The sequence below is a fragment of the Paracoccidioides brasiliensis genome (genome assembly GCF_000150735.1).
Source record: "Paracoccidioides brasiliensis Pb18 unplaced genomic scaffold supercont2.12, whole genome shotgun sequence".
NCBI lineage: Eukaryota > Fungi > Ascomycota > Eurotiomycetes > Onygenales > Ajellomycetaceae > Paracoccidioides > Paracoccidioides brasiliensis.
In genome coordinates this window covers 744,930-766,383 of record NW_011371369.1, presented here as the reverse complement: position 1 = coordinate 766,383, position 21,454 = coordinate 744,930, and the positions used below count along the sequence as shown (strand labels likewise).

General features: G+C 44.6%; 6 protein-coding genes across 6 annotated transcripts; 2 read left to right on the top strand and 4 right to left on the bottom strand.

Moving 5' to 3' along the window:
- Window positions 1–4,395: 4,395 nt before the first annotated feature.
- On the top strand, window positions 4,396–7,734 carry PADG_07816 (ribosome biosynthesis protein KRE33; the record flags this gene model as incomplete). Its single annotated transcript, XM_010764750.1, has 2 exons — window positions 4,396–7,391; window positions 7,518–7,734. 2 exons carry the CDS (start codon window positions 4,396–4,398, stop codon window positions 7,732–7,734), a joined length of 3,213 nt encoding a protein of 1,070 aa, XP_010763052.1.
- Window positions 7,735–8,191: 457 nt separating this feature from the next.
- Window positions 8,192–9,741, bottom strand: PADG_07815 (uncharacterized protein; the record flags this gene model as incomplete). The annotated part of the gene is made up of 2 exons (XM_010764749.1): window positions 8,192–9,440; window positions 9,560–9,741. The coding sequence occupies 2 exons, from the start codon at window positions 9,739–9,741 to the stop codon at window positions 8,192–8,194; spliced, it is 1,431 nt and encodes a 476-aa protein (XP_010763051.1).
- A 1,810-nt stretch (window positions 9,742–11,551) lies between these two features.
- On the bottom strand, window positions 11,552–12,930 carry PADG_07813 (ATP synthase F1, gamma subunit; the record flags this gene model as incomplete). The annotated part of the gene is made up of 6 exons (XM_010764748.1): window positions 11,552–11,645; window positions 11,731–11,765; window positions 11,847–11,867; window positions 11,939–12,051; window positions 12,154–12,731; window positions 12,875–12,930. 6 exons carry the CDS (start codon window positions 12,928–12,930, stop codon window positions 11,552–11,554), a joined length of 897 nt encoding a protein of 298 aa, XP_010763050.1.
- Window positions 12,931–13,540: 610 nt separating this feature from the next.
- Window positions 13,541–16,725, top strand: PADG_07812 (DNA topoisomerase 1; the record flags this gene model as incomplete). Its single annotated transcript, XM_010764747.1, has 7 exons — window positions 13,541–13,604; window positions 13,723–13,967; window positions 14,072–15,316; window positions 15,382–15,720; window positions 15,773–16,012; window positions 16,066–16,515; window positions 16,591–16,725. 7 exons carry the CDS (start codon window positions 13,541–13,543, stop codon window positions 16,723–16,725), a joined length of 2,718 nt encoding a protein of 905 aa, XP_010763049.1.
- A 730-nt stretch (window positions 16,726–17,455) lies between these two features.
- Window positions 17,456–17,956, bottom strand: PADG_12359 (uncharacterized protein; the record flags this gene model as incomplete). Its single annotated transcript, XM_010764899.1, has 3 exons — window positions 17,456–17,630; window positions 17,700–17,783; window positions 17,862–17,956. 3 exons carry the CDS (start codon window positions 17,954–17,956, stop codon window positions 17,456–17,458), a joined length of 354 nt encoding a protein of 117 aa, XP_010763201.1.
- A 1,803-nt stretch (window positions 17,957–19,759) lies between these two features.
- On the bottom strand, window positions 19,760–21,200 carry PADG_12358 (uncharacterized protein; the record flags this gene model as incomplete). The annotated part of the gene is made up of 3 exons (XM_010764898.1): window positions 19,760–19,981; window positions 20,352–20,528; window positions 21,087–21,200. The coding sequence occupies 3 exons, from the start codon at window positions 21,198–21,200 to the stop codon at window positions 19,760–19,762; spliced, it is 513 nt and encodes a 170-aa protein (XP_010763200.1).
- Window positions 21,201–21,454: the final 254 nt, after the last annotated feature.

Below are 21,454 nucleotides of genomic sequence, written 5' to 3'. Positions count from 1 at the left end.
CCCATTTACTGCTTCAATACTTATGAATTGAAAGAAAAAGAGGTATACAAACCTTGCAGGGGATATGTGAACTAGTTTTGAAGAAAAGAAACAGGGGGAAGAAAATTGCCGTAAGTGCTCACAAAAGGGGCCGGTTTGGTACATTCCGTATTCTGCACTATGACGGAGAATAGGGAAATGCGCAAAGTCAGCGCGCATGTTGCCAGACAAGAAGTGCGCCGGACTTTCGCACTTGTAAGCCTACGTGATTTTGCTAGAGCTCTTGAAGATTGTTTCTGCTGAGGTAGTTATGCAGCAGGGAATCGGTAAGCTGCAAAGCATCATCATGATCCTCCACAACAAGGTCTCGAGATGGAGAAGAGGCAATTTGACCGAGAATCCAAAAAAATAAAAATAAAAATAAAAATAAAAATAAAAATACTCAGGACAGCGCGAATGCTGCCCTGTCACTGTAGTGTGCACAAGCCGATCTGTTATTTTTTTTCGCGACTCGTTGTTTTAATGGCCGTCCTCTTTAGTGGTTATCTTCCAATCGGCCCGAAGCTACCACGGCCGAACGTAAAAGAATGAAAAGGACCGAACACAGGGGAGGAATCCGCAGACAGGGATAATAGCAAAACGCTCAAGACAAACACATGGCTGCATTAGGACCGTCATTTTCACTCCGGGCACCCATGGGGCCGGGCCGGGCCGTACATACGTTACGTTGATGCAATGTGCTGGACCATCCCGCGCGCAATAACGTCCATCCTTTTGTTCGATCAGAGTCAGCAAGGACATCTTTCCATCTGGCCTTTTATTTATTTATTTATATTATTTATTTTTATTTTTAACTTTTGTTTCCTTCTTCTCTCTTTCTGTGCTCGCATGCCCGTGTGAAGCGCGGGGGGGGAGCTATTAATCGTGCCGCTGCGCAACCCACACCAAAATGATAAAAACACTGAAATGATAAAAATCTTGCAATTTCATCACCTTCATCATCTTCATCAATTAATAACTCACCACATTGTCAAATAAGGATAAAAATATTGAACACTGTATTCAAAAAGCTGTCACTTATCATTAAAAAAACTCAAATTTCAAAATACTGCCTCTGTCATGAGAATTTGAGGTTGCTTATCAACATCTCTAAATGTGTATCAATGGAAGAAATCTGAATATTGCAAAGATTCCAGTTAACAAGAGATTAAATGAGAGTCAGAAGAATGCAATTAAATGATGGATCAAGCTGCTTATTGAAAAGAATTATCCTCCCATAGCTGAACACATTGAAGATTTTGTAAATTCAATGCTCAGACATCAGCACATAGATTCTACTACCTCTCCTTCAAAAGTCAGCAAGATGTGAACTTATAGGTTCATTGAATGCCTATCTGAGTAAAAGAGTGTGAAAAAGAAGTTAATGAATCCAAAGAGAGTGGCAGTTGAAGATATTGAATATATCAATACATGATTTGAATATCTTCAGATTCTATTTAAGCAGTATCAATTTCATGCCTATGACATATACAACTTCAATGAGATTAGATTTCAAGAAGGACAAGGATGTGGAGAATGGGTTATAACTGCTTTTAAAGAAGTTACTTCCATCATTTCTTCATTCTTTTCAAAAGATTTGATTATAGTCATTGAATGTGTATCTATGGATAATTATATCATTCTGCTATTGATAATCTTAGCCTTCAAAACACACTTGAAGGATTAATATACACAGACAGATTTGCTCAGCAATTATAGAATTACTATATCAGATCTTAAATTTACAAATAATGAGATTGAATTTGAATGACTTAAATATTTCAATACTGCTATAGAAAAGAGACAGAAAGGACGTCATCAATTGCTTTTAATGAATAACTATGAATCTTATATCATTGAGAAGTTCATACAATACATAGATCTTCATAAGATAATCTTATATGAATTTTTATCACATGCTACTTATTTGTTACAATCTCTGGATAGTCTACCATTTCAGCAATATAAGCATTACTATTCAAAAGTAGTTAACTATGCTGCATGCCATGGTTTTGTTAAGTATGAAAAACAGCAGTTCCTACAAGACTTCTCAGCTATGCAAAAGTGGATTTTTAAATCTGATACAATAGCTGCAAAATGAGCTCAACATGGCATATATCCATGGAATCCTGACTGAGTTCTTGATACTCTTAAGCAGTGAATCTCATCACCTCCTCCACTGCAGATTTATGAAGATAAGAATGATTCAATTCATATATTTATCTCTTCCTTTTAGCTATTTTAATCAAAAACAATTCAAAAGCTGAAACATCATATTAATATTACAGAAAACACCATACAAAGTATTAAAGATACTCTTGATTTGAAATCACTCATCTTGACATGTCATTTGAACAAGATATTCAAAGCAAGTTTAATCAACATGGAACTTAATGAGCAATAGACTACTGAATTAGAGAACTTTCTCAACATCAGTAAACACTGCAGAGCTAAAACAATCTGTCACTAGGTTCAAGTAGAGGGAGTCCTCACTATTAAAGATGCCAATAGAAAAATCAAGCAGCATAAGGATAATGAAGCTGAAAAAGAGCAGAATAAGAAGTGACAGAGGCTTGAAGTTGATTCTATGAAAATTGGCAATAACCCACTCACATCACTGACAAAAGAGGAATTAAATCAATTTAGAGATGGCACACATACTGGGAATGATGTAGATAATCTTTTTATTATAGATTAGCTACTGGTTGTTGATATAGAGTGCAATAATAAGGATGTGATTCAAGATTTTTATCATTTTGGTGTTTTTATCGTTTTGGTGTGGCGCACCCACGTTGCGCAGCGGCACGATTATTAGGTAATATGGCAAAAGCGAATGAAATCCGGGGGATCACCCACTGCGTCAATTGAGGACGGCAATGCATACGGCGGCAACCATGCAGGTCCCAGCCGGTAGGTGTATGTTGACAGAATGGCAAGCTTGATTGATTGCAAAGGTTGCTAACTACGAGAACAACGAGTATATGGTGGAATATATATATCACGTGACTGGAGGTCACGACAGGATATATGTATGTATGTAGTTAAATATCTCCCAGAGTAATTGAGATTTGCGGGTTTTCTGGGAGGATATCTAAAAAAAGTTGCGGATTAAAATAAGAATAGAAGAAAGAATAGATAAGAATATAAGCGGTGCTCTTGCGCCGTGGAACCAGGGACAGCTACTCCATATAAAGTGCTTGGGAAACTCTTGGGTTTGACCCAAGGGACAGGCGTAGAATTCTACAATTCTATTAGATATTACTTGAAGAGCAACAAGCCATATCGGAAGCCTCGAATAGGTCAATTGTGAGACTTTGACCGTTGATTGGTAATTATCCGTTAGCCATCCTGATTAGTAGCTTTCTGCCAAGGGAGAAAGAATAATACTAACAAATACCAACGTTTGCGGTGCGGTCAGTCTTTCATCGATCTTCCATCCAGGTCACTTTTCTCCGCAATAAAGGTGGAGGGTAGTCCGGGCACCAAAATACTGGGAGTCAGAGGAGGTTGGGCGCTATGAATTACCTGCTAGAATATATATATATATATATATATATATGTGTGTGTGTGTGTGTGTCTTTCATAGATCCTCCTCTCGCGGGGGAAAATGATCATCTTCATCCCGTTTAATGATGTTGTTCGGTTTAGAGAGTCATAAGCCCCTCTTCTGTTGCGCGTCTAGAATGTCAATTAAATTAGCAACCTCCGAAGTTGTCGCCATCTCGATCGCCGAAATACCCTTTGCTTTGCAAACCCTTTAAAAATGTTGCCGGACTTGCCCTCGCCGTCCCGCCTATCTTTATCTTGGAAGGATACCCGAAAAAGTGTAGCGGCGCCCGCCTGGGTGGCGTTGCCCTAGCGACAGCCCCGCCCACACGTGATCGCGATCGCTTGTATGTAATATAGCAATAACCTAGCTAGCTCCTCCGAATAGAAGGTTCAACCATCCCACAAAAAGACTAGCAATTAATCACGTGATAACGGAACTTTGGTGTTTCTCGGCAAGAATTCCGATTTTCAGTAGCTGTCCAAAATAGGTAATTATACCCGAGATCAAACAGACCTTTTTTTTTTTTTTTTTTTTTTTTTTTTTTATTATTTTGTCGTTTTCGGTCAACGGAGCAACATCAAAGCGTATCTATCAACGTGGGTGGTTTAAGCAGACAGTAGCTTTCGCGCGGGATCTGGGTGCCCTTACTTATGTCGCTGATGCCAGCTGTTGAAGTTCGTACGGCTATCCGTTGTCCATTTCATATTCGTATTGTGATCACTTCTCTACCAATGTGCTGAATTTGCATCTGCAGCCAAAATAAATTTGGCCGCGCTTGTCACCGTTGGGGTCGTCCATCCCACCTCCGCCAGTGCACTGTCGAAACCATGCCACGAAAATCGATCGATTCCCGGATCACCTCCTTGATTAGAAATGGCATACAGGAGAAGAAAAGGAGCTTCTTCGTGATTGTCGGTGACCGCGCTAAAGACGTTATTGTCCACCTCCACCACATAATGTGCAGCGTCGACGTTAAGCAGAATAAATCGGTTTTATGGGCATATAAGAAGGATCTGCTTGGGTTTACCAGCCATCGCAAGAAGCGCGAGGCCAAGATTAAGAAGGAAATCAAAAGAGGAATACGGGACCCAAACACCGAGGATCCGTTCGAGCTGTTCATCACCCTCCAGCAGATTCGATATGTCTATTACAAGGAGACGGACAAAATCCTGGGAAACACATATGGGATGTGTGTGTTGCAGGACTTCGAGGCGCTCACACCCAATCTGTTAGCCCGCACGATTGAAACTGTCCAAGGTGGAGGACTGCTCATTCTCTTATTGAAGGGAATGAAGAGTCTAAAACAGCTCTACACCTTATCTATGGATGTCCATTCCAGATACCGGACCGAGGCTCATGGCGATGTAGTCGCACGGTTCAACGAGCGCTTTATCCTGTCTCTGGGAAGCTGCAAAACTTGCTTGGTAGTAGATGATGAGCTGAACGTTTTGCCAATCTCGGGTGGTAAATATGTGGAACCGCTGGCTCCAATTGACCCAAGCAACGAGTCTACGGACCCGACGAAGAAGGAGCTAAAGGAGATCAAGGATAAGCTGACAGATACAGAACCTGTTGGGTCCTTGGTCACATTGGCGAAGACGGTGGACCAGGCAAGAGCGCTTCTCACGTTTGTTGATGCCATAGCAGAGAAGACTCTGAGAAGTACTGTTACCTTAACTGCTGCCCGTGGTCGTGGAAAATCCGCTGCCCTTGGTGTTGCCATTGCTGCGGCGATCGCGTACGGCTATAGCAATATATTCATTACCTCTCCAAGCCCAGAGAATTTGAAAACTCTGTTTGAATTTGTCTTCAAGGGCTTTGACGCTCTAGGATACCTGGATCATGTTGATTACACAATTCTTCAGTCAACGAACCCCGATTTCAACAAAGCTATTGTTCGTGTCAATGTTCACCGCCAACACAGGCAAACAATTCAGTACATCAAACCCCAAGATGCCTTTGCTCTTGGACAAGCAGAGTTTTTGGTAATTGATGAGGCTGCTGCCATACCCTTACCATTAGTGAGAAAGCTAATGGGTCCGTATTTGGTATTTATGGCGTCCACCATCAACGGATATGAAGGAACTGGAAGATCTCTGTCTTTGAAACTGATTCAACAACTTCGGGAGCAGTCAACAGGTGGAACGAAAACTACAGATGATACACACTTTGTTGACCGGGCGGCAGGGAAATCTGTGAAGCACGGAGAAAAGAACTTTTCGGGTGGCCGTTCACTGCGAGAGATCACTCTTTCGGAACCCATCCGATATGCGCCTGGAGATTCAGTGGAGAAATGGATGAATAAGCTCCTCTGCCTCGACGCAACCCTTCCTAAATCCAAAGCGAATACCCAGGGATGTCCTCACCCATCCCAATGCGAGCTACTTCACGTTAACCGTGACGTTCTCTTTTCGTTCCACCCGCTTCCCGAAAAGCTTTTGCAGCAGATGATGGCGTTGTATGTGGCTAGCCACTACAAAAATTCGCCAAATGATCTTCAGCTCATGAGTGACGCGCCAGCGCATCAACTATATGTGTTGGTACCACCAACTGACCCCAACAAGATACCCGAACCGCTCTGTGTAATCCAGGTGGCTCTGGAAGGTCGAATAAGCAAGCAGAGCGTGCTACATGGCCTTAGCCGTGGACAACGAGCGGGAGGAGATCTAATCCCCTGGCTTGTTAGTCAACAGTTTCAAGACGAAGAGTTTGCGGGACTCTCCGGTGCAAGGATTGTGCGAATAGCTACGAATCCAGATTATCTGGGCATGGGCTACGGCTCACGCGCTGTCGAACTACTGACCGATTTCTTCGAAGGCAAATTTGCAAGCTTGTCAGAGGAGGATAATTTCCCCTCCGATGAATTGGTCAGGGTAACGGATGAGGAATTAGCAAATTCAAGTTTGTTGGATGATAGTATTCGTATTCGAGACATACACTCCATGCCACCTCTCTTTTCTAGACTTAACGAACGGCGTCCAGACTCCCTTGACTACCTGGGCGTCAGCTACGGCCTAACCCCTCAGCTTCATAAATTCTGGAAGCGCTCCCGCTTCACTCCAATTTATTTGAGACAAACCCCCAACGAACTTACCGGCGAACACTCCTGTGTCATGCTCCGTACCCTATCTACAGGCAGCAACGACAGCAGCTGGCTTGGAGCTTACGCACGGGATTTCCACAAACGCTTTCTTGCCCTCCTATCTTATCAATTCCACGACTTCCCATCCGTACTCTCCCTCAGCATCGGCGAATCCACCAGTGCAGCCTCGAAGTCCGACCCATCTTACACACCTTCCACCCTAACAAAAGCAGACCTGGACGCTGCATTCTCTCCCTTTGACCTAAAGCGTTTAGACAGCTACGCAAACAATCTGCTCGATTACCACGTCATCCTCGACATGGTCCCAACAATCGCGGAATTCTATTTCTCTGGCCGCCTGGGGAGCGGCGTGAATCTTTCCGGTGTTCAGCAGTCAATCCTGTTGGCTATAGGCTTACAGCGAAAATCCTTTGACGATGTTGAGAAGGAACTTAAAGTTGCCGCATCCCAGCTGATGGCCATGTTTGTAAAGATTGTCAGGAAAGTTTCTGCGCATTTCAGGATTCTAGTCGAAGGTGCTGTGGCGGAGACTTTGCCGCCTGCGGCAATTAGTGTTTCTCCGAAGGACGCTACGGACGTTCATGATGATGAAGTTATCGCTGAGCGATTCCAGCCTCTGGATGTTGGACTCGATAAGGAGCTAAGAGAAGGAGGTGAGGAGGTTACTAAAGAGTTGAGAGAAAAACAACGGGCTCTTATTGATGCGTTGCCTTTGGAGCAGTAAGCTAGGCTCTTTCTCTTCCACACAACTTGCTGCGCATCGCTTCTTCCTTCCCTCAAAAACGTTTGCTTAACCCATCATAATATGAAACTAACGTCCGGCTCCCTTTTTCTCTAATGATACAGATACGAAATCGCCAACGGAGCCGCTGCCTGGGAAGATGCGGAAAAGCAAATCCGCGCCTCCGTTGGTAAGAACGGCAATATACCCACCGTGAGCGTCAAGTCATCGAAGCCCATGAAGCGCAAGGCGGGAGAGTCGGCCAAAGAGATCTACGAGAAGGAAATTGAAGGCAAGAGGGAGAAGAAGATTAAGAAGGGCACAGAGGGGGGGAGGAAGTAAGGATGAGATGAAGTGGTGTTTTCCCCTTGACTTTTTTTTTACTTGGCTATTGTCTCCGATTACCCCTCCTTGTAAATTTTAGAATTTATTCTGCTTTGTGGCTGGGGAGTTTGCGGGGGGTTGGGAAAAGCGTGGAAATACTCTGTAAGAATTTCTTTGTGTAAATTGGCATTGTGCTTGGCTAATATTTCCTCGTTAAAGCCATTTACTATCTAATAAAGTCATCATGAGAGGGAATATGTCCTCTATCTCATTGTCAATTCAATTGTAAATTAGTAAATTTCATTGATTTGTTAAGCACAGGAAAATATGATGAAACATGAGTTGGGGATAAAGAACAAGAACTCCTGGTTAAACAAATAACAACTCGAGAAACAGGCTAAGCGAAATAGAGCATAGCAAGACAAGAAAAAGGAGAGAAGGTTCTGGATCTTTTGAAGTACTAGAATATAATTAATTACAGCTCATTATGGGTAGTTGGTTCCTCCTTTACAGGTTTTTGTTTTGGCTCTTTTGGTGATTCAACTTTGGGCTCCTTGCCATCCCCTTTCTCAGGTTCTTTCGCCGGCTCTGTCACTTCCTCTTGCTCCTCCAGCACAACGCCATCGGGTAGCTTCTTTTTGGCTCCTTCTCCAAGACGAATCGCGTCAATCCATGTTTCAAGTTTGGCGGCGCTAAAGTCGTCTTCCTCTCCCGGGTCGTATTGTTGCCACCAGCCGCGTTTCACATTCAAAGCGATGACATCAATGACGCTGTCTTTCTTCAGCTCCAGCTTATTCCTTAATACACCGACATCCTCTACTGTATCTGGAACAGCGTAGAAGGGGAACAGATGTCCCTTTCTCAACGAATGTTTATGAGAGATCTCGGCGAGGCCGGTGAATACCTGAAATGCTCCAGCTGGAGGTTCGGAATCCAATGATTCTGGCATTTTTCCGAGGACTAGGACACAAGTTCCTGTCTTTGGGGCGAGACACTCCTTTCTAAGGTCTGAGGTTGTGGATAGGATGTTTAGAGCAGGGGCCTTGGATGGTGAAGGAGAGACAGATCTGGAACTGGTCTCTGGAGATTCGGTGGCCTCGGAGGTAGTGGATGCTGTAGATTTGCTAGGTTTTGGATCTGCGCTGGCTTTAGCTACCTGACCGAGAAAATCAGATATCGAACTCTTTTTTAACTCTCCACCGTAGGAAATAGCTTCTTTTCCTCCACCTGGGAGAAGCACAATGGTCGGAAACTTTTTGATACCAAAGGTTTGTACCGCTGAAGTCTCTTTGCTTCGAATCTGTGCGAAACTAATTGAACCTAGATAGTCGATAGCTAACGCACGGAGAAGTGCACTGGTCGCGGGTTTCTCTGTGAACAGAATAGCTTTCGCAGTGTCATTTGCTTCCTTGAGCCAACCATCGAGCTCCTTGTCTGTAATCTTTTTTACATGATTTGGTATCTTATCCACCATATATTCAACTATCGCTTTGGCCGTTCTCGCACCGTTATAATCTTCAACTCGTGGTTGTCCGGGCTTTTTCGACGGGGTTATGACTTTAAGAGTAGGGAATCCCCGGATTCCCATCTGGCCACAGAAGGGTTTGTTCGAGTCGTCATCGCAATTAACAGCGGCAACCTGTGCCAGCCCATCAAGGTGCTTGGCAACCTTTTCATATACAGGTTTCAAGTTCTGACAGTGTCCACACCATGGAGCGTAGAATCTGAAATAGGTGAAGTCAATCAGATGCAAGCTCGTTAGCAGCAACGCTAAAGGGGAAGAACCTTACTCTACAATCTAGAGAATTTGTCAATTTCCACGTCTTATGGTTTTCAATCACACTTGATTCCGAGGCCAAGTGAAGCACTTACAGATAACTGATTTGACCGCGCAATCAAATGGTCATATTTGCTACCATCCACTTGGAGGACTAGAGAGTTTTTGGTATAAAGACCGCCGACATTTACGAACAGTGTCTGCCAAAAAGCTGCAATTAGCAGAACGGCGGAGCTCTTCTTGGGCATGGTTGGAAGAGCTGGATGAAATGCAACCGTGGCTAGCGATCGCAGGGGGTTACGAAAGGAGATAAGTTCATAAACACAATACGAAGCTCATGTCAGCAGGCAAGAATACTAGATAACCAGCCAGAGAGTGAGAGGGAGTGAGTTCTTTTAAATATCCGCCCCCCGTTCCTTTGAACCAAGCCGTGCGGACGTACTTCATGCCGGTCTCCTTCCCATTGGCGCAAGGTGTCCAGTTGCTGTTTTGGGACGAAAGTAGTGCTCTCGGCGTCGCCACGTGACGATGATCTGCTGACTCATCCCGTTGGTTTATCTTTGGGTTGGGACATTTGTGATTTTTTGGGAACGGATTCTAATAGGACTCTCATTATGCTGTATATATACTTGGCAACCGAACCGAAGCTTATACATCTCTGACGAAGGATGTTTGCCCATCGAGTCATTGTTTGTGTGGGACATATCAAAACCATCAGAGTATACGCCATCAACAGACCCTTCAGCCCTCTTCGAAGTGGCGAGATTTAGCTTTCGGCCCTTGGATTTTCCCTCCATTCACCAACGGGGGGTGGGGGGCGGGGGTGAGGGACCAAATTTGATAAGATTGGACATTGATAGTGAAACTGGCGTATTGAATATTATTGAGAGAGTGAATGTCTCCACAGAAAACTTCCCAATTGCCCCTACAGTTTGATACCCCCATATCCAAATTACCAATATCTCCTCCCTTCTCGGCCAGAGCCCAAGATGGCAACTTGACTCTGATTTGCGTTTTCGTGAATACGGCGGTAATACCCCCGTGCAGAAGAGCTCTATTAGACTGTCCATGCTACTGGTGTTCATGTGTCTCGGGAGCCAACGATGAAGAATCACAAATTGTCTTTTTTCTCTTAATTTCGCAGTGCCTGTGTGGCTCCCGATCAACCATCAGGTTCAAGGCATTGCCCGCTATGCAAAGGTACGATTCATCGTTCTTACTTGATCAAAGTTTCGCATAAGATATCGAGTGGAGAGGCCAGATATGTGGAGATAGGCGTTTTGTCAATGGAGATAATGACCACCATGAATTTGTTATCTTACGGTTTGCGGAATTTGGATAATTATATCTTCATCGCCACCAACTAGTTTTAGCAGCATTGAAATATTGGTCCTTAGTTATAAGGGAGTACACCACCATGTAGAAGTCCCAAATGAAACACTCCCCTGATGTCAAATTTCATCTGATTGCAGAAATTATCTGCATTTTTGCTTAATAGTTAAGCTGTGTTACATGTTGTGTCATGTTATTTCTGATAATAATGATTGTGAGCGTGATGTAAATTATCTCTCTTCTCACTGAAGTAGAATAGAACACTGATTTATGTAATCTTTTTTATCCTCGTGAAGAGATAACCAGCATCTAGCTATCCCATGAGTGAGAATAAATATCAACAAGAGTTGATCAAACATCAGAGACTTAAATAAACAACTCATTTATTTGAATCTCCAGGTGAGTATTTGACAATGTGATTGATGGTAGAAGTGACAGAGAGGCAACTCTGTTTGTCAATAGCAACAGTAAATGAAAAAGAAATATGAGAATATATGGAATGTTGTTATTTAACAGAAGATTAAAGTACAAGTGAAACATGACAATAGCATGAGAGAAAAAGTGATTGATTTTACAAGTTTTCAACAAAGGATCTAGGTACAGTAGCGTAGCCGGGGTAGTGGAAGCGTGAGAAAATTCTACTACAAAAAACCAAGGAAAATTCTAGCATATTCATTTTTCCTTTTGTCTCGAATACATCGACGGCCCCTGTGGTTTGCTGGCTTTTTACATGTCCTCACTGGCGGTGGCACCGGTGATAATCTCAACCAGTTCGCCGGTAATGGCGGCTTGACGCTGTCTGTTGTACAGGATCTGGAATCTGTAGTTGGGAAGCGAAGGAAGGGAATGGTTAGAAATAGTTAACAGATTAAGTGAATAAGAATAAGAATTTCATCTTGACATACCGTTGGATCATGTCACCAGCATTCTTGGATGCATTCTGTATTATATTGAATTAGCAATTCATCCTAAACAGAGGGGACGGATGGACTGGGATGTTATATATAGTGTGAAAACATACGTCCATAGCATTGCGACGAGCCTAAGAAGTTACTTAATTAGTGCATCGCGTTCTATAGTTCAAACGGGTGTTATATTCTGTCATTCACTTACGGAGATTTCACAGGCATGACCTTCGGCCAGAGCCCAGAACAAACTGTTGGCGAGAGCATATTCGCGGAGGTTGGCAAGAGCTTCGTCATCGATTTCGAAGGCAGATATGTTTGCTACATGGAAATTAGTAATATGTCACGCTGCATTATCATTCAGTGGGCTGCTGGGGGTGTATGGGGGAAGGGGGAAGGCGCTGGGGTGCAGATTCCGCTCACGAGATTGCGTGATGGCCTCTTCCGAGTAAGCTTCGATAAAAACAGGCTCGTAGCTCTGAGCGTTGATGAACTTGTTGTAGATAATCTTGATACTGGCATAATCGGTTGGGAGCTGGGCGATTTGGTCCGCAATGGCTTGAGCATCGGCGAACGTTGGGATATCCTTTCCGACATTTGCGAAGCTCAGCACGAGATTCTTCTCATTGGTTCTGCTGAGTTGCGCCTTGGCCTTTTCTCCGAGGACAACAATATCGGCATCAGGTTGTTCAAGCACCATCCTTCTTGTAGCCTTGCTCAGGCCAGAGTGAATTCCTCCACAGAGACCCTTATCTGAACTAGCGACAACATACAAAGTCTTCTTATTCTCAAGGGGTTTGGTTTCGGCGTTCTCGAACACGGCGTTCGAGGTTTGGCCGTAGCTGCGCGAATCACTCATGGCTTTCTGGGCCTTGTTGAGACGGGTGGAGGCAACGATCTTCATCGTGTTGGTGATCTTCTCGATGTTCTTGATGGACTTCAACCGACCCTCTATTTCACGGAGTGTCGCAAAGTTGGCGGCATTGGCGGGTGCATTCCTTCTTGTGCGGAATGACAACGTCAGTCAACCTTGTCCCCAATGGCCAGGAGCAACTCTCCCCACATGATCATAGCTAAATGTAATTGTAATTGGGGGGAATGGGGGGAAGGTGGCGGAGGAACTAAGGCGAGGATAAAATCTTACCGTGCAAGAATAGCACTGCCGGCCTGGAGGGCAGGACGAGCGGTTCGAGAGAGCATTGCCGGGAGGAGGAGACGTATAGGCAATAGTCAGAACTGTGTGGGCACTGGCAATTGAAACAGATATACCGGATGCCGTGTGGGAGGGCAACTGGAAGCAGGCTGATATCTATCTATACCAGGGAAATCATTGATGTGATGTTGGCCTGGTTGTGCTTCTGGATGAATTGGGACGTCGGAACAGGGAGCCGCGCTATCCCAAAACGGGACTAGCGGAGTCTTGGACTGAGGAGAATCCTTCCGCCAATTAGAAGCCGACACCCTCAGCCTCTTTAAAACCTTCCTTCTTCCAACTCCAAACCTCACCCGGGACAAGTCTTGCCTTTTTCTCTCCAACCTCACCTCAACCTCTACACACTCCACCGTGCCCTAGCTCCCGTTTCCCAGATACCCTTTATCAGCGCATACCTCACCACCTCTCCTGTTCCTAACGGACCCCCTTGCACCCTCACTTTTCACAATTGCTCGCCCCTTTGTCACCCTGTTCTCGGCCTCGTGCCTCCACAGCCCGGCAAGGCATCTACGTGGTTCTCTATTGCCTCCGAATTTCTCGCATATACACCACTGCTTATCCCGTCAGAAGGCCTCGTACGTGTCTAATTTGCGAGTCATGAGCTCCTCGGATGAAGATGTGCCTCTTGTTGGCAAGAGGAAGTCCAACGGACACACTACAGGTCAGTTTTGGAGCCTTTTAACCAAACACACCACCTCACTTAGATCGCCACTTTACTACCAATCCATTTCCATTTTTTTTCTTTCTCGGGGCTTCAACTGATGGCACAGCTGTTTCAGCGACACATGCGCTCTCAGATGAGCTGATTTCGAAGTCCACTGATCCATCCGTTAGCCACTCCCCGAAAGCAAATGGATACGTGCAGCCTGGCTTGTCCATTCGCCATGGAACCGTCGAACCTGACGACGTCGAAATGCAAGATGTCGACGTGAACGGATCCAGTGCAAGCAAGAGAAAGACAAGAGCTGACGGAGTTCGGAAATCATATGCTGAGCCGGAGAGCAGTGAGGAGGATAAGCCATTGGTACGCCATACTCCTATTCAATGCACCAACGACTTTTCCCCCCCCCCTCCCGCGCCGAAAATTGAGTTTAATTTTGGCAGACCACGACTGACTCTTTCCAATAGAGCAAGCGACGTCGCACTTCAACGCAGCTCAAAGTAGAAGATTCCAATTCTGATGATGCCCCCATCATATCCAAATCTGCTAAAGGGAAAGCAGCAGCGAAAGCAGCCGCAGAAGAGCAGTCTGACTCGGATGCTCCCATAAGGAAAAGTCTAATCGCAGAGAAAGCTAAGATTGAAGAACGTGCTCGGAAGGAAGCAAAAGCGATCCGCAAAAAGGAAAGCGCTGCGGCAGCAAAGGCAAAGACAAAGACAAAAACTCAAGCTACAAAAGGCAAAAAGACACTGGCAAACGGCATTAAAAAGTCGGAATCTAGTGATGAAGACGTTCCCCTGTCCCGTAAAGCGCCCGCAAAGAAGTCTACGAAAGTTGCGGAGTCTACAGACGCAAAAATATCTAAAGCCAAGACAAAGAAGGAATCTAGCGAAGAAGCCGACGCTGACGTGGAGGCGGAGGAGGGAGAGGAGGAATATCGTTGGTGGGAGGATCCAACCAAAGGAGATGGCACTATCAAGTGGACAACTCTGGAACATAACGGTGTCATATTTCCCCCTCCATACGAGCCACTGCCTAAGCATGTCAAGATGAAGTACGATGGCGTTCCAATAACTCTAGCCCCAGAAGCTGAAGAAGTTGCCGGGTTCTTCGGTTCCATGCTTAACTCCACCCACAACGTTGAGAACCCGACGTTCCAGAAAAATTTCTTCAATGACTTCACTGCCTACGTCAAGAAGTCTGGCGGTGCGAAGGACCCGAACGGAAACCCAGTGGCAATAAATTCATTTGATAAGTGTGATTTCAAACCGATCTTCGAGTTCTACGAAGCAGCTCGTTTAGAGAAAAAAGCACTGCCTGCCACAGAAAAGAAAAGACTTAAGGCCGAGAAGGACGAGCTTGAAGCTCCCTACATGTATTGTATGTGGGATGGTAGGAAGCAGAAAGTTGGAAATTTCCGCGTCGAACCTCCTGCCCTATTTCGCGGTCGTGGAGAACATCCCAAAACTGGAAAAGTGAAGACTAGAGTTATGCCGGAGCAAATCACTATCAACATTGGAAAAGAGGCAAAAGTCCCAATACCACCTGCAGGCCATAAGTGGAAGGAAGTTAAGCACGATCAAGAAGGCACTTGGCTAGCTATGTGGCAGGAAAATATCAACGGCAACTACAAATATGTCATGCTTGCGGCAAATTCCGATATCAAAGGCCAGAGTGATTACAAGAAGTTCGAAAAGGCCAGGGAACTCAAAGTATGTTATTAACAAAATTATGCTCGCCCCATCTTTTGCATCTTGTTACTAACATTTACCTCTAGAAACACATTGATCGGATCCGTAGTGACTACAAGAAGGGCCTAAAACAAGAGCTTATGGCGGAACGCCAGAAAGCTACGGCTGTCTACCTTATCGATCAGTTCGCTCTTCGTGCCGGAAATGAGAAAGGAGAAGACGAGGCTGATACCGTTGGCTGTTGCTCTCTGAAATATGAGCATGTCACCTTGAAACCTCCAAATACAGTTATTTTCGACTTTTTGGGCAAGGATAGTATCCGATACTATGATGAAGTAGAAGTTGACCCTCAGGTTTTCAAAAACCTCAAAATTTTTAAGAAGCCGCCAAAGAAAGAAGGGGATGAAATATTCGACCGCTTAACGGTAAGTATCCAAACGTCGATTTTTAAGAGCTTGGATTTAACATTTTCTTCAGACTTCCGCGCTCAATAAGCATCTTTCCAACTATATGCCGGGTCTTACCGCGAAGGTTTTCCGTACATACAACGCGTCTTACACAATGGCTACACTTCTTAAAGGAATGAAGTCAACTGGCACAATCGCAGAGAAGATTAAAGATTACAACGATGCGAATAGACAAGTTGCCATTCTTTGTAACCATAAGCGTACCGTTACCGCCAGCCATTCAACTCAAATGGAAAAGCTTGGTGATAGGGTGTGTTCGCAACCAACTTGGAACCAAAATGTCCTTTGGCTAACAATTTGTAGATCAAAGGTTTGAAGTATCAACAATGGCGCCTTAAGCAGATGATGTTAGACCTCGACCCGAAGCTAAAGAAGAAGAAGGGCGCTGCCTACTTTGAACTCGACGAAAGTTTAGATCAAGAATGGATCAAAGAGCATCAAGCTTTCCTCGTCGAAGAGCAACGGCAAAAGATCAAAAAGAAGTTCGAGAAAGACAATGAGAAGCGCGTTGCTGAAGGCGAGAAAGAAATGAAAGCAAAGGAGCTCGAGGAACGCCTTGAAGCCGCGAATGAGTTAGAGGCCAAGTTCAAGAAGGAAAACAAGTCTAAGAAGGTTGTACCGGAGGGAAAGGGAGTCACCGTCGAGAAGCTGGAGAACCAGCTCCTGAAGCTTGGACAGCGTATCGAAAATATGTCCCTTCAGGCTGAGGACAAGGAAAACAACAAAGAAGTAGCCTTGGGTACTTCTAAAATTGTAAGTTTTTCAAACTATTTTGCGTTTTTTCTCTCGCACCTTACCGTACAATATATATTCTTACCCTTTGACAAGAATTATATCGACCCTCGTCTCACCGTGGTATTTTCGAGGAAATTCAATGTCCCTATGGAAAAGTTCTTCTCGAAGACCTTGCGTGAAAAGTTTGATTGGGCGATTAAGTCCGTGGACGAAAATTGGGAATTTTAATAATTAGAACCTCAGAAAAGAGAATTTCCTGTCCGGTTATATGTATTTTTGATTAAGGATTTTTTAGAGAAAGGTAAGGACTCTGCTTTCTATCCCCCGCTGTCAACCAAGCAGTTGACTGTTATGTTGCTGGCGTTTGCTCCTTTATTATAATTCTCTTTAGTTGTTATTACTACATGTGACGTTATTTGTGTCTATCGGTCGCACATTCTCGCGGTATGGAGCAGAATTCTATTCTCTTTGACTTGTCGCTGGTGGTTTCTGGAGTATTTGACTTTTCTCTTTTGCCCGGGACACCAACAAACCCTTTTTGAATCTTAAAAGGCTCCTTTCTCCTGTCCTATACTTCTTTCTTGCCCCTACCCTCTATTGTCTTCTTGATTAGACAAGATTTTGTTAGTGGAATTTAACTCTTTGAATAGGGTAGTATTTGGACTTTGCGAGTTGGTCACATGTGCACCCTTTATAAACCCTTTTCTTCTGGCTGTCAATCCATCCACACCATCACATACACATAAAGGACTATAGCTAGAGGCTACCGGTTAGAAAGGATCCTTCTATTGCTAAACTAAATAGCAAATTATGAGTAAGGCGAAATCTGGTTTGAAGGCTTGGGGTTTCGAACAGATTATCAAATCGTCATATAAAAGAATATGTCGTTTGAGATCCTTAAAACCAATCTTTGCGCACTGTCATCACATATAATAAAACAACCTAATTACGCACATATCTATTCCCTTAATTCCGCACTCTCAATGAAATTCACATCGCTCATTAGCCGTTCCATAGCCTCTTCCTCCAAACCACCGTCATTCGTCCTGGGAAAGACGGCAATTTGACCATATCCCCGTTCCCCAGGCACCCTGAAACACTCCACCTTGCCCAATAAACGACCCCACCCGCGCCTATAAATCCCAAGGTCCACTCATGACGTCGCAGAAATATCCGGACCAAGGAAGCCACTATATGCGAACTTGTAATCAGTGGGATTCGGCTGCGAGTCGACAAGACCAATCGTCAGCGGCACGCGGTTTGGAGATTTTATGGTATTCAGCGACCTGCGTATGGCAGCTGCAGCGCGACAGAGCCCAGAATCAGAATCAGTAGCAGTGAGAATGGAAATGGGAAGCCGTTACGTGATCACGGCCAGAAATGCGTTGCCTAGGTAGGTGGGTGGGAGTGGTGTGCTCGTACGGCGCCTTACGTTGACCGAGAAGAAAAGGGATAACATTTTTGGTTTTATTTTGCTGATTCCGTTTGTGTCTGCATCTTCCACCTCAGTAAGGTTTCGTGCCCGAGTCATATGCTGCCATATGCTGCCAAAGGAATGCACACAGGGCGTCGTTGGTAAAGAAGGCGGATGCAGCAGTTCTTAGGGCTTTGAGTGATGTAAGTGAGAAATAGAAGATGCGGGATGTCATTGGGGCTGATTGGTGAGTTTGCGGACTACATTGTATGCATTTGCATGTACATCAACAAGCGGGGTTGTAGGGATGTGGGCTAGAGAATGTACTCAGGAAATCTGGCCAAATCCGCCACTGGATAGTCTGTCATTAGGGGTGTACGGTCGTTAGAAATCGGGTCATACACACTAAACGAGGTGGAACCATCGCTTGAAGCTATAGATGTGTTATATGCCCAGGTATCGAGTATTGTATCAACAGCTAAACTCTCGCAAATAGAGTGGTGAACACAAATGGTTAGGAGAAGGCCCCTCTTCAATGAAATTCGCTTGCGTTACCAGAACGGACTGTGACGGTTCAGGTATGACAGCTACAGGGGCCAATTGAGCGGTTTGGAATTTGGAAAGCGGGAAATGTGTTTTTTTTAAACTCCGCATACGATGGTAGGATCCCGCTGAGATCTTTAGAGCTAGGGAGAGATTAGCTGGAGTGGCAACTCAAGGCGATTGGGGCGAGATGTGGTGAAGAAATTTAACTCCCCCAAACCCATCCATCTACAACCTGGTTTCTAATGTCCTTTGGGCCACTTCCGTACTCTGGTCCCTGCATGTGCAACCAGGTAAGCAGCCAATATTTGGAATCAATACTTCGTTGGGATAAGAACATGTTAAAGGGCTTATCCCGGATACCCACGTTACCAGCAATCCAGAGAATGGCAGAAATAGTAGTATGCGCCAGACCTAGGTTTGGACCCTCATATCTAGACGAAAAGGAATCCGTTAAAACCATCTCTCAATAGATGCCACCGCTGGAGTAAGCAGGCCTATCCTCACATTTAAGCTTTGTCAACATCAGCAAGGAGAAAGAAACATAGGATCCAGCGTACACCATAGAGTCTTGGCAAATTCATATCCAACGGGGAGAGCTTCTGCAGTGTTGAGCATGTGGGAAGGTCATATTGCTCAGGGAAAACGATAGCGTTCTCTTCCTGTTTACCGTTGAGGCCATTAGCCAAGGGAACTCTGTGGAAAGAAGACATAATAGGTTGATATGCCAGAGATAGAAGGTAAACGACGAAACCGATAATTTTGAGATTTTGAAAGTTTAAGCCAGCCTAGGTGAAAGTGGGGATCTTGGTATATATATATACCTCGTCCACTGCTAATCGCGCGGCCTTGAGATTTCGATCCAGATTTTCCACTTCAAAAAGTGATTTATTTCAATCTTGTATAGCTAGGCTTTAGTTAGTTATAGTTTACAACTGTAGATCGGCTCCCAATGACCGATGCCGGATTTGGTTGGTTAGTTGGATTTAAAAACACATGGAAGTTGCTGATAACAGCGAATTGCTGCAGCCGCTCTCTCATAGATATGGCCTCCATGAGGACGTCACATCACTGTCGCACCAGATAGATGGGTAGATTATATGAAGTCATGGACCTTGTGGCCATTAAATCATAGCCAGGAGGTATCAGCTCCGTGGCGATCACACTGTCGTGAGATTGGGTTAAAAAATGGGATAGGATATCAGGCGAAATGTGTACTAAGAAGCTAGCTGTCTTGAAGGTTTGAAGGTATAAGTATACGAGGGTTAACACTGTGAGGTAAGTGATAAATTGAAGACCCAGAATTTATTTAGATTCGCATGACGATGGTTCTGGTTGATTGGTGCAAAGGTTCGTGATGGTCATAACGCGACCTTCGGATTGATATCGAGACGGTTGCTTGTTTGTGGCCGGCAGCGTCGACCTGTTTCTCCGTTTCCTCCTCTCTCTTTTCCGCCTTTTATTGTCACACACAATCGAATCAAAACTGCTCGGATCCTCCCGAAAGAGTCCGGCTCTCCGAAGAAGCTAGGGCAATGTATGTGTGGGGTCCACTTCCGTCATAATTGCTCGTGTGGATTGACGGCTCCGGATAGGAGAAAATGCGGTGGTCAAAGGGGAAACGCAGTTGTTACGGGTGTAAAATGTACCCTTATGCTCGAAATTGTCGGTTCACTTTCTGAATTCTGCTGTCACATAGGATTGCGATCGCCCAAGGCTATATATATTGGTCACTCCAACGCAAAGGTAGTTAAAGGATTGACAGTCACCGTCAAACAGCACAGCTATTCTAAACAGCTGAGAGAACATGGATCGAGGGGCAAGAGGAAAGGGAGGGGTACAAAATTCCAAAACTATGTAACTGAGAGTAGAACTAACTATTTATGAAAGAATCTACCATATTTAAAGTTCGTGCCGATGATTCAGGACCATCCGGCGAGGGCATTTCTTGCCCAATCCACAACTCCATAGGCCGGTTCTTGATAGCACGAATCGCATCGAAAGCATCAGTATCACCAACTATCCGGATGTGGCGTGGAGGGATGTCCTTCGAGTTTGAAATCCTAGGATTCCCCTAATTTTTTAGTTAAGGATTCGGCATTATCATGAGAGAAACCCAGCAGAAATGTAGCATATCAATACGAACCTCGAAAATTAACAGAAGGTCATTGGATAAGATGCAGCATTTCAAGGACCTTGAGACGTCACATCAGTGAGAAAAATCAACTGTGAAGAGCGTCTCTTTAGTGTATATCTACCGTGGTTATCCTTAGTCTTGGGCTTGAACAGGCAGCAAGCAACACCAGATGAATCACAAACTTGATTTTTCAAAGTGAAGAATGTTGAATGAAGAGGCGGAATCACCGCGAAACTGTCACCACCAGGTATAGTTTGTAGGACAGCGAGGGTGATCGGGCCACACCCATACTTAGTAAAAATATATATGGGCCAAATCATATTCTGATAGGTTGCGCAAACTTTTCTCACGGTATCACATCGCTCTTCACTTTCCTACAGCCTCATTCGTCAGTACCGGAAAATCACCGTGAATATTCATCGCTGAAATACAACAACATTTCCAAGCAGTTGTTGTGGAATTGGATTTAATTTGGCATAGGAAAAGGAGCCAGACGGGTTCCGCCGCGTTCCACACCTGTAACCTGTAACCTGTAACCTGCGTCCTCAACTTCGTCCTTCTGCAGGATCCCATCTCGAATCGCGAAAATTTATGTTCCTCCGAAATCATCCTGAAGCTGAAATGATTGTCGATGAGTAATTTTGGTGAAAAAAAAAAAAAAAAAAAAACCCTCGATAACTATTTATTGGGACAACGAATCCAATAACTAGCCAAAGTCAACTAGGATATAATCCGGAGGCGTACCCGATCCATCTTCATCTTCGCCTCCGTTCGCCTCTCTCCTCTGCATGCTCCTACATAATCCCAGAATCACAGCTCCAACTTAACTCAACTTTTGGGCTAGCTCAACATGGAACATCAGC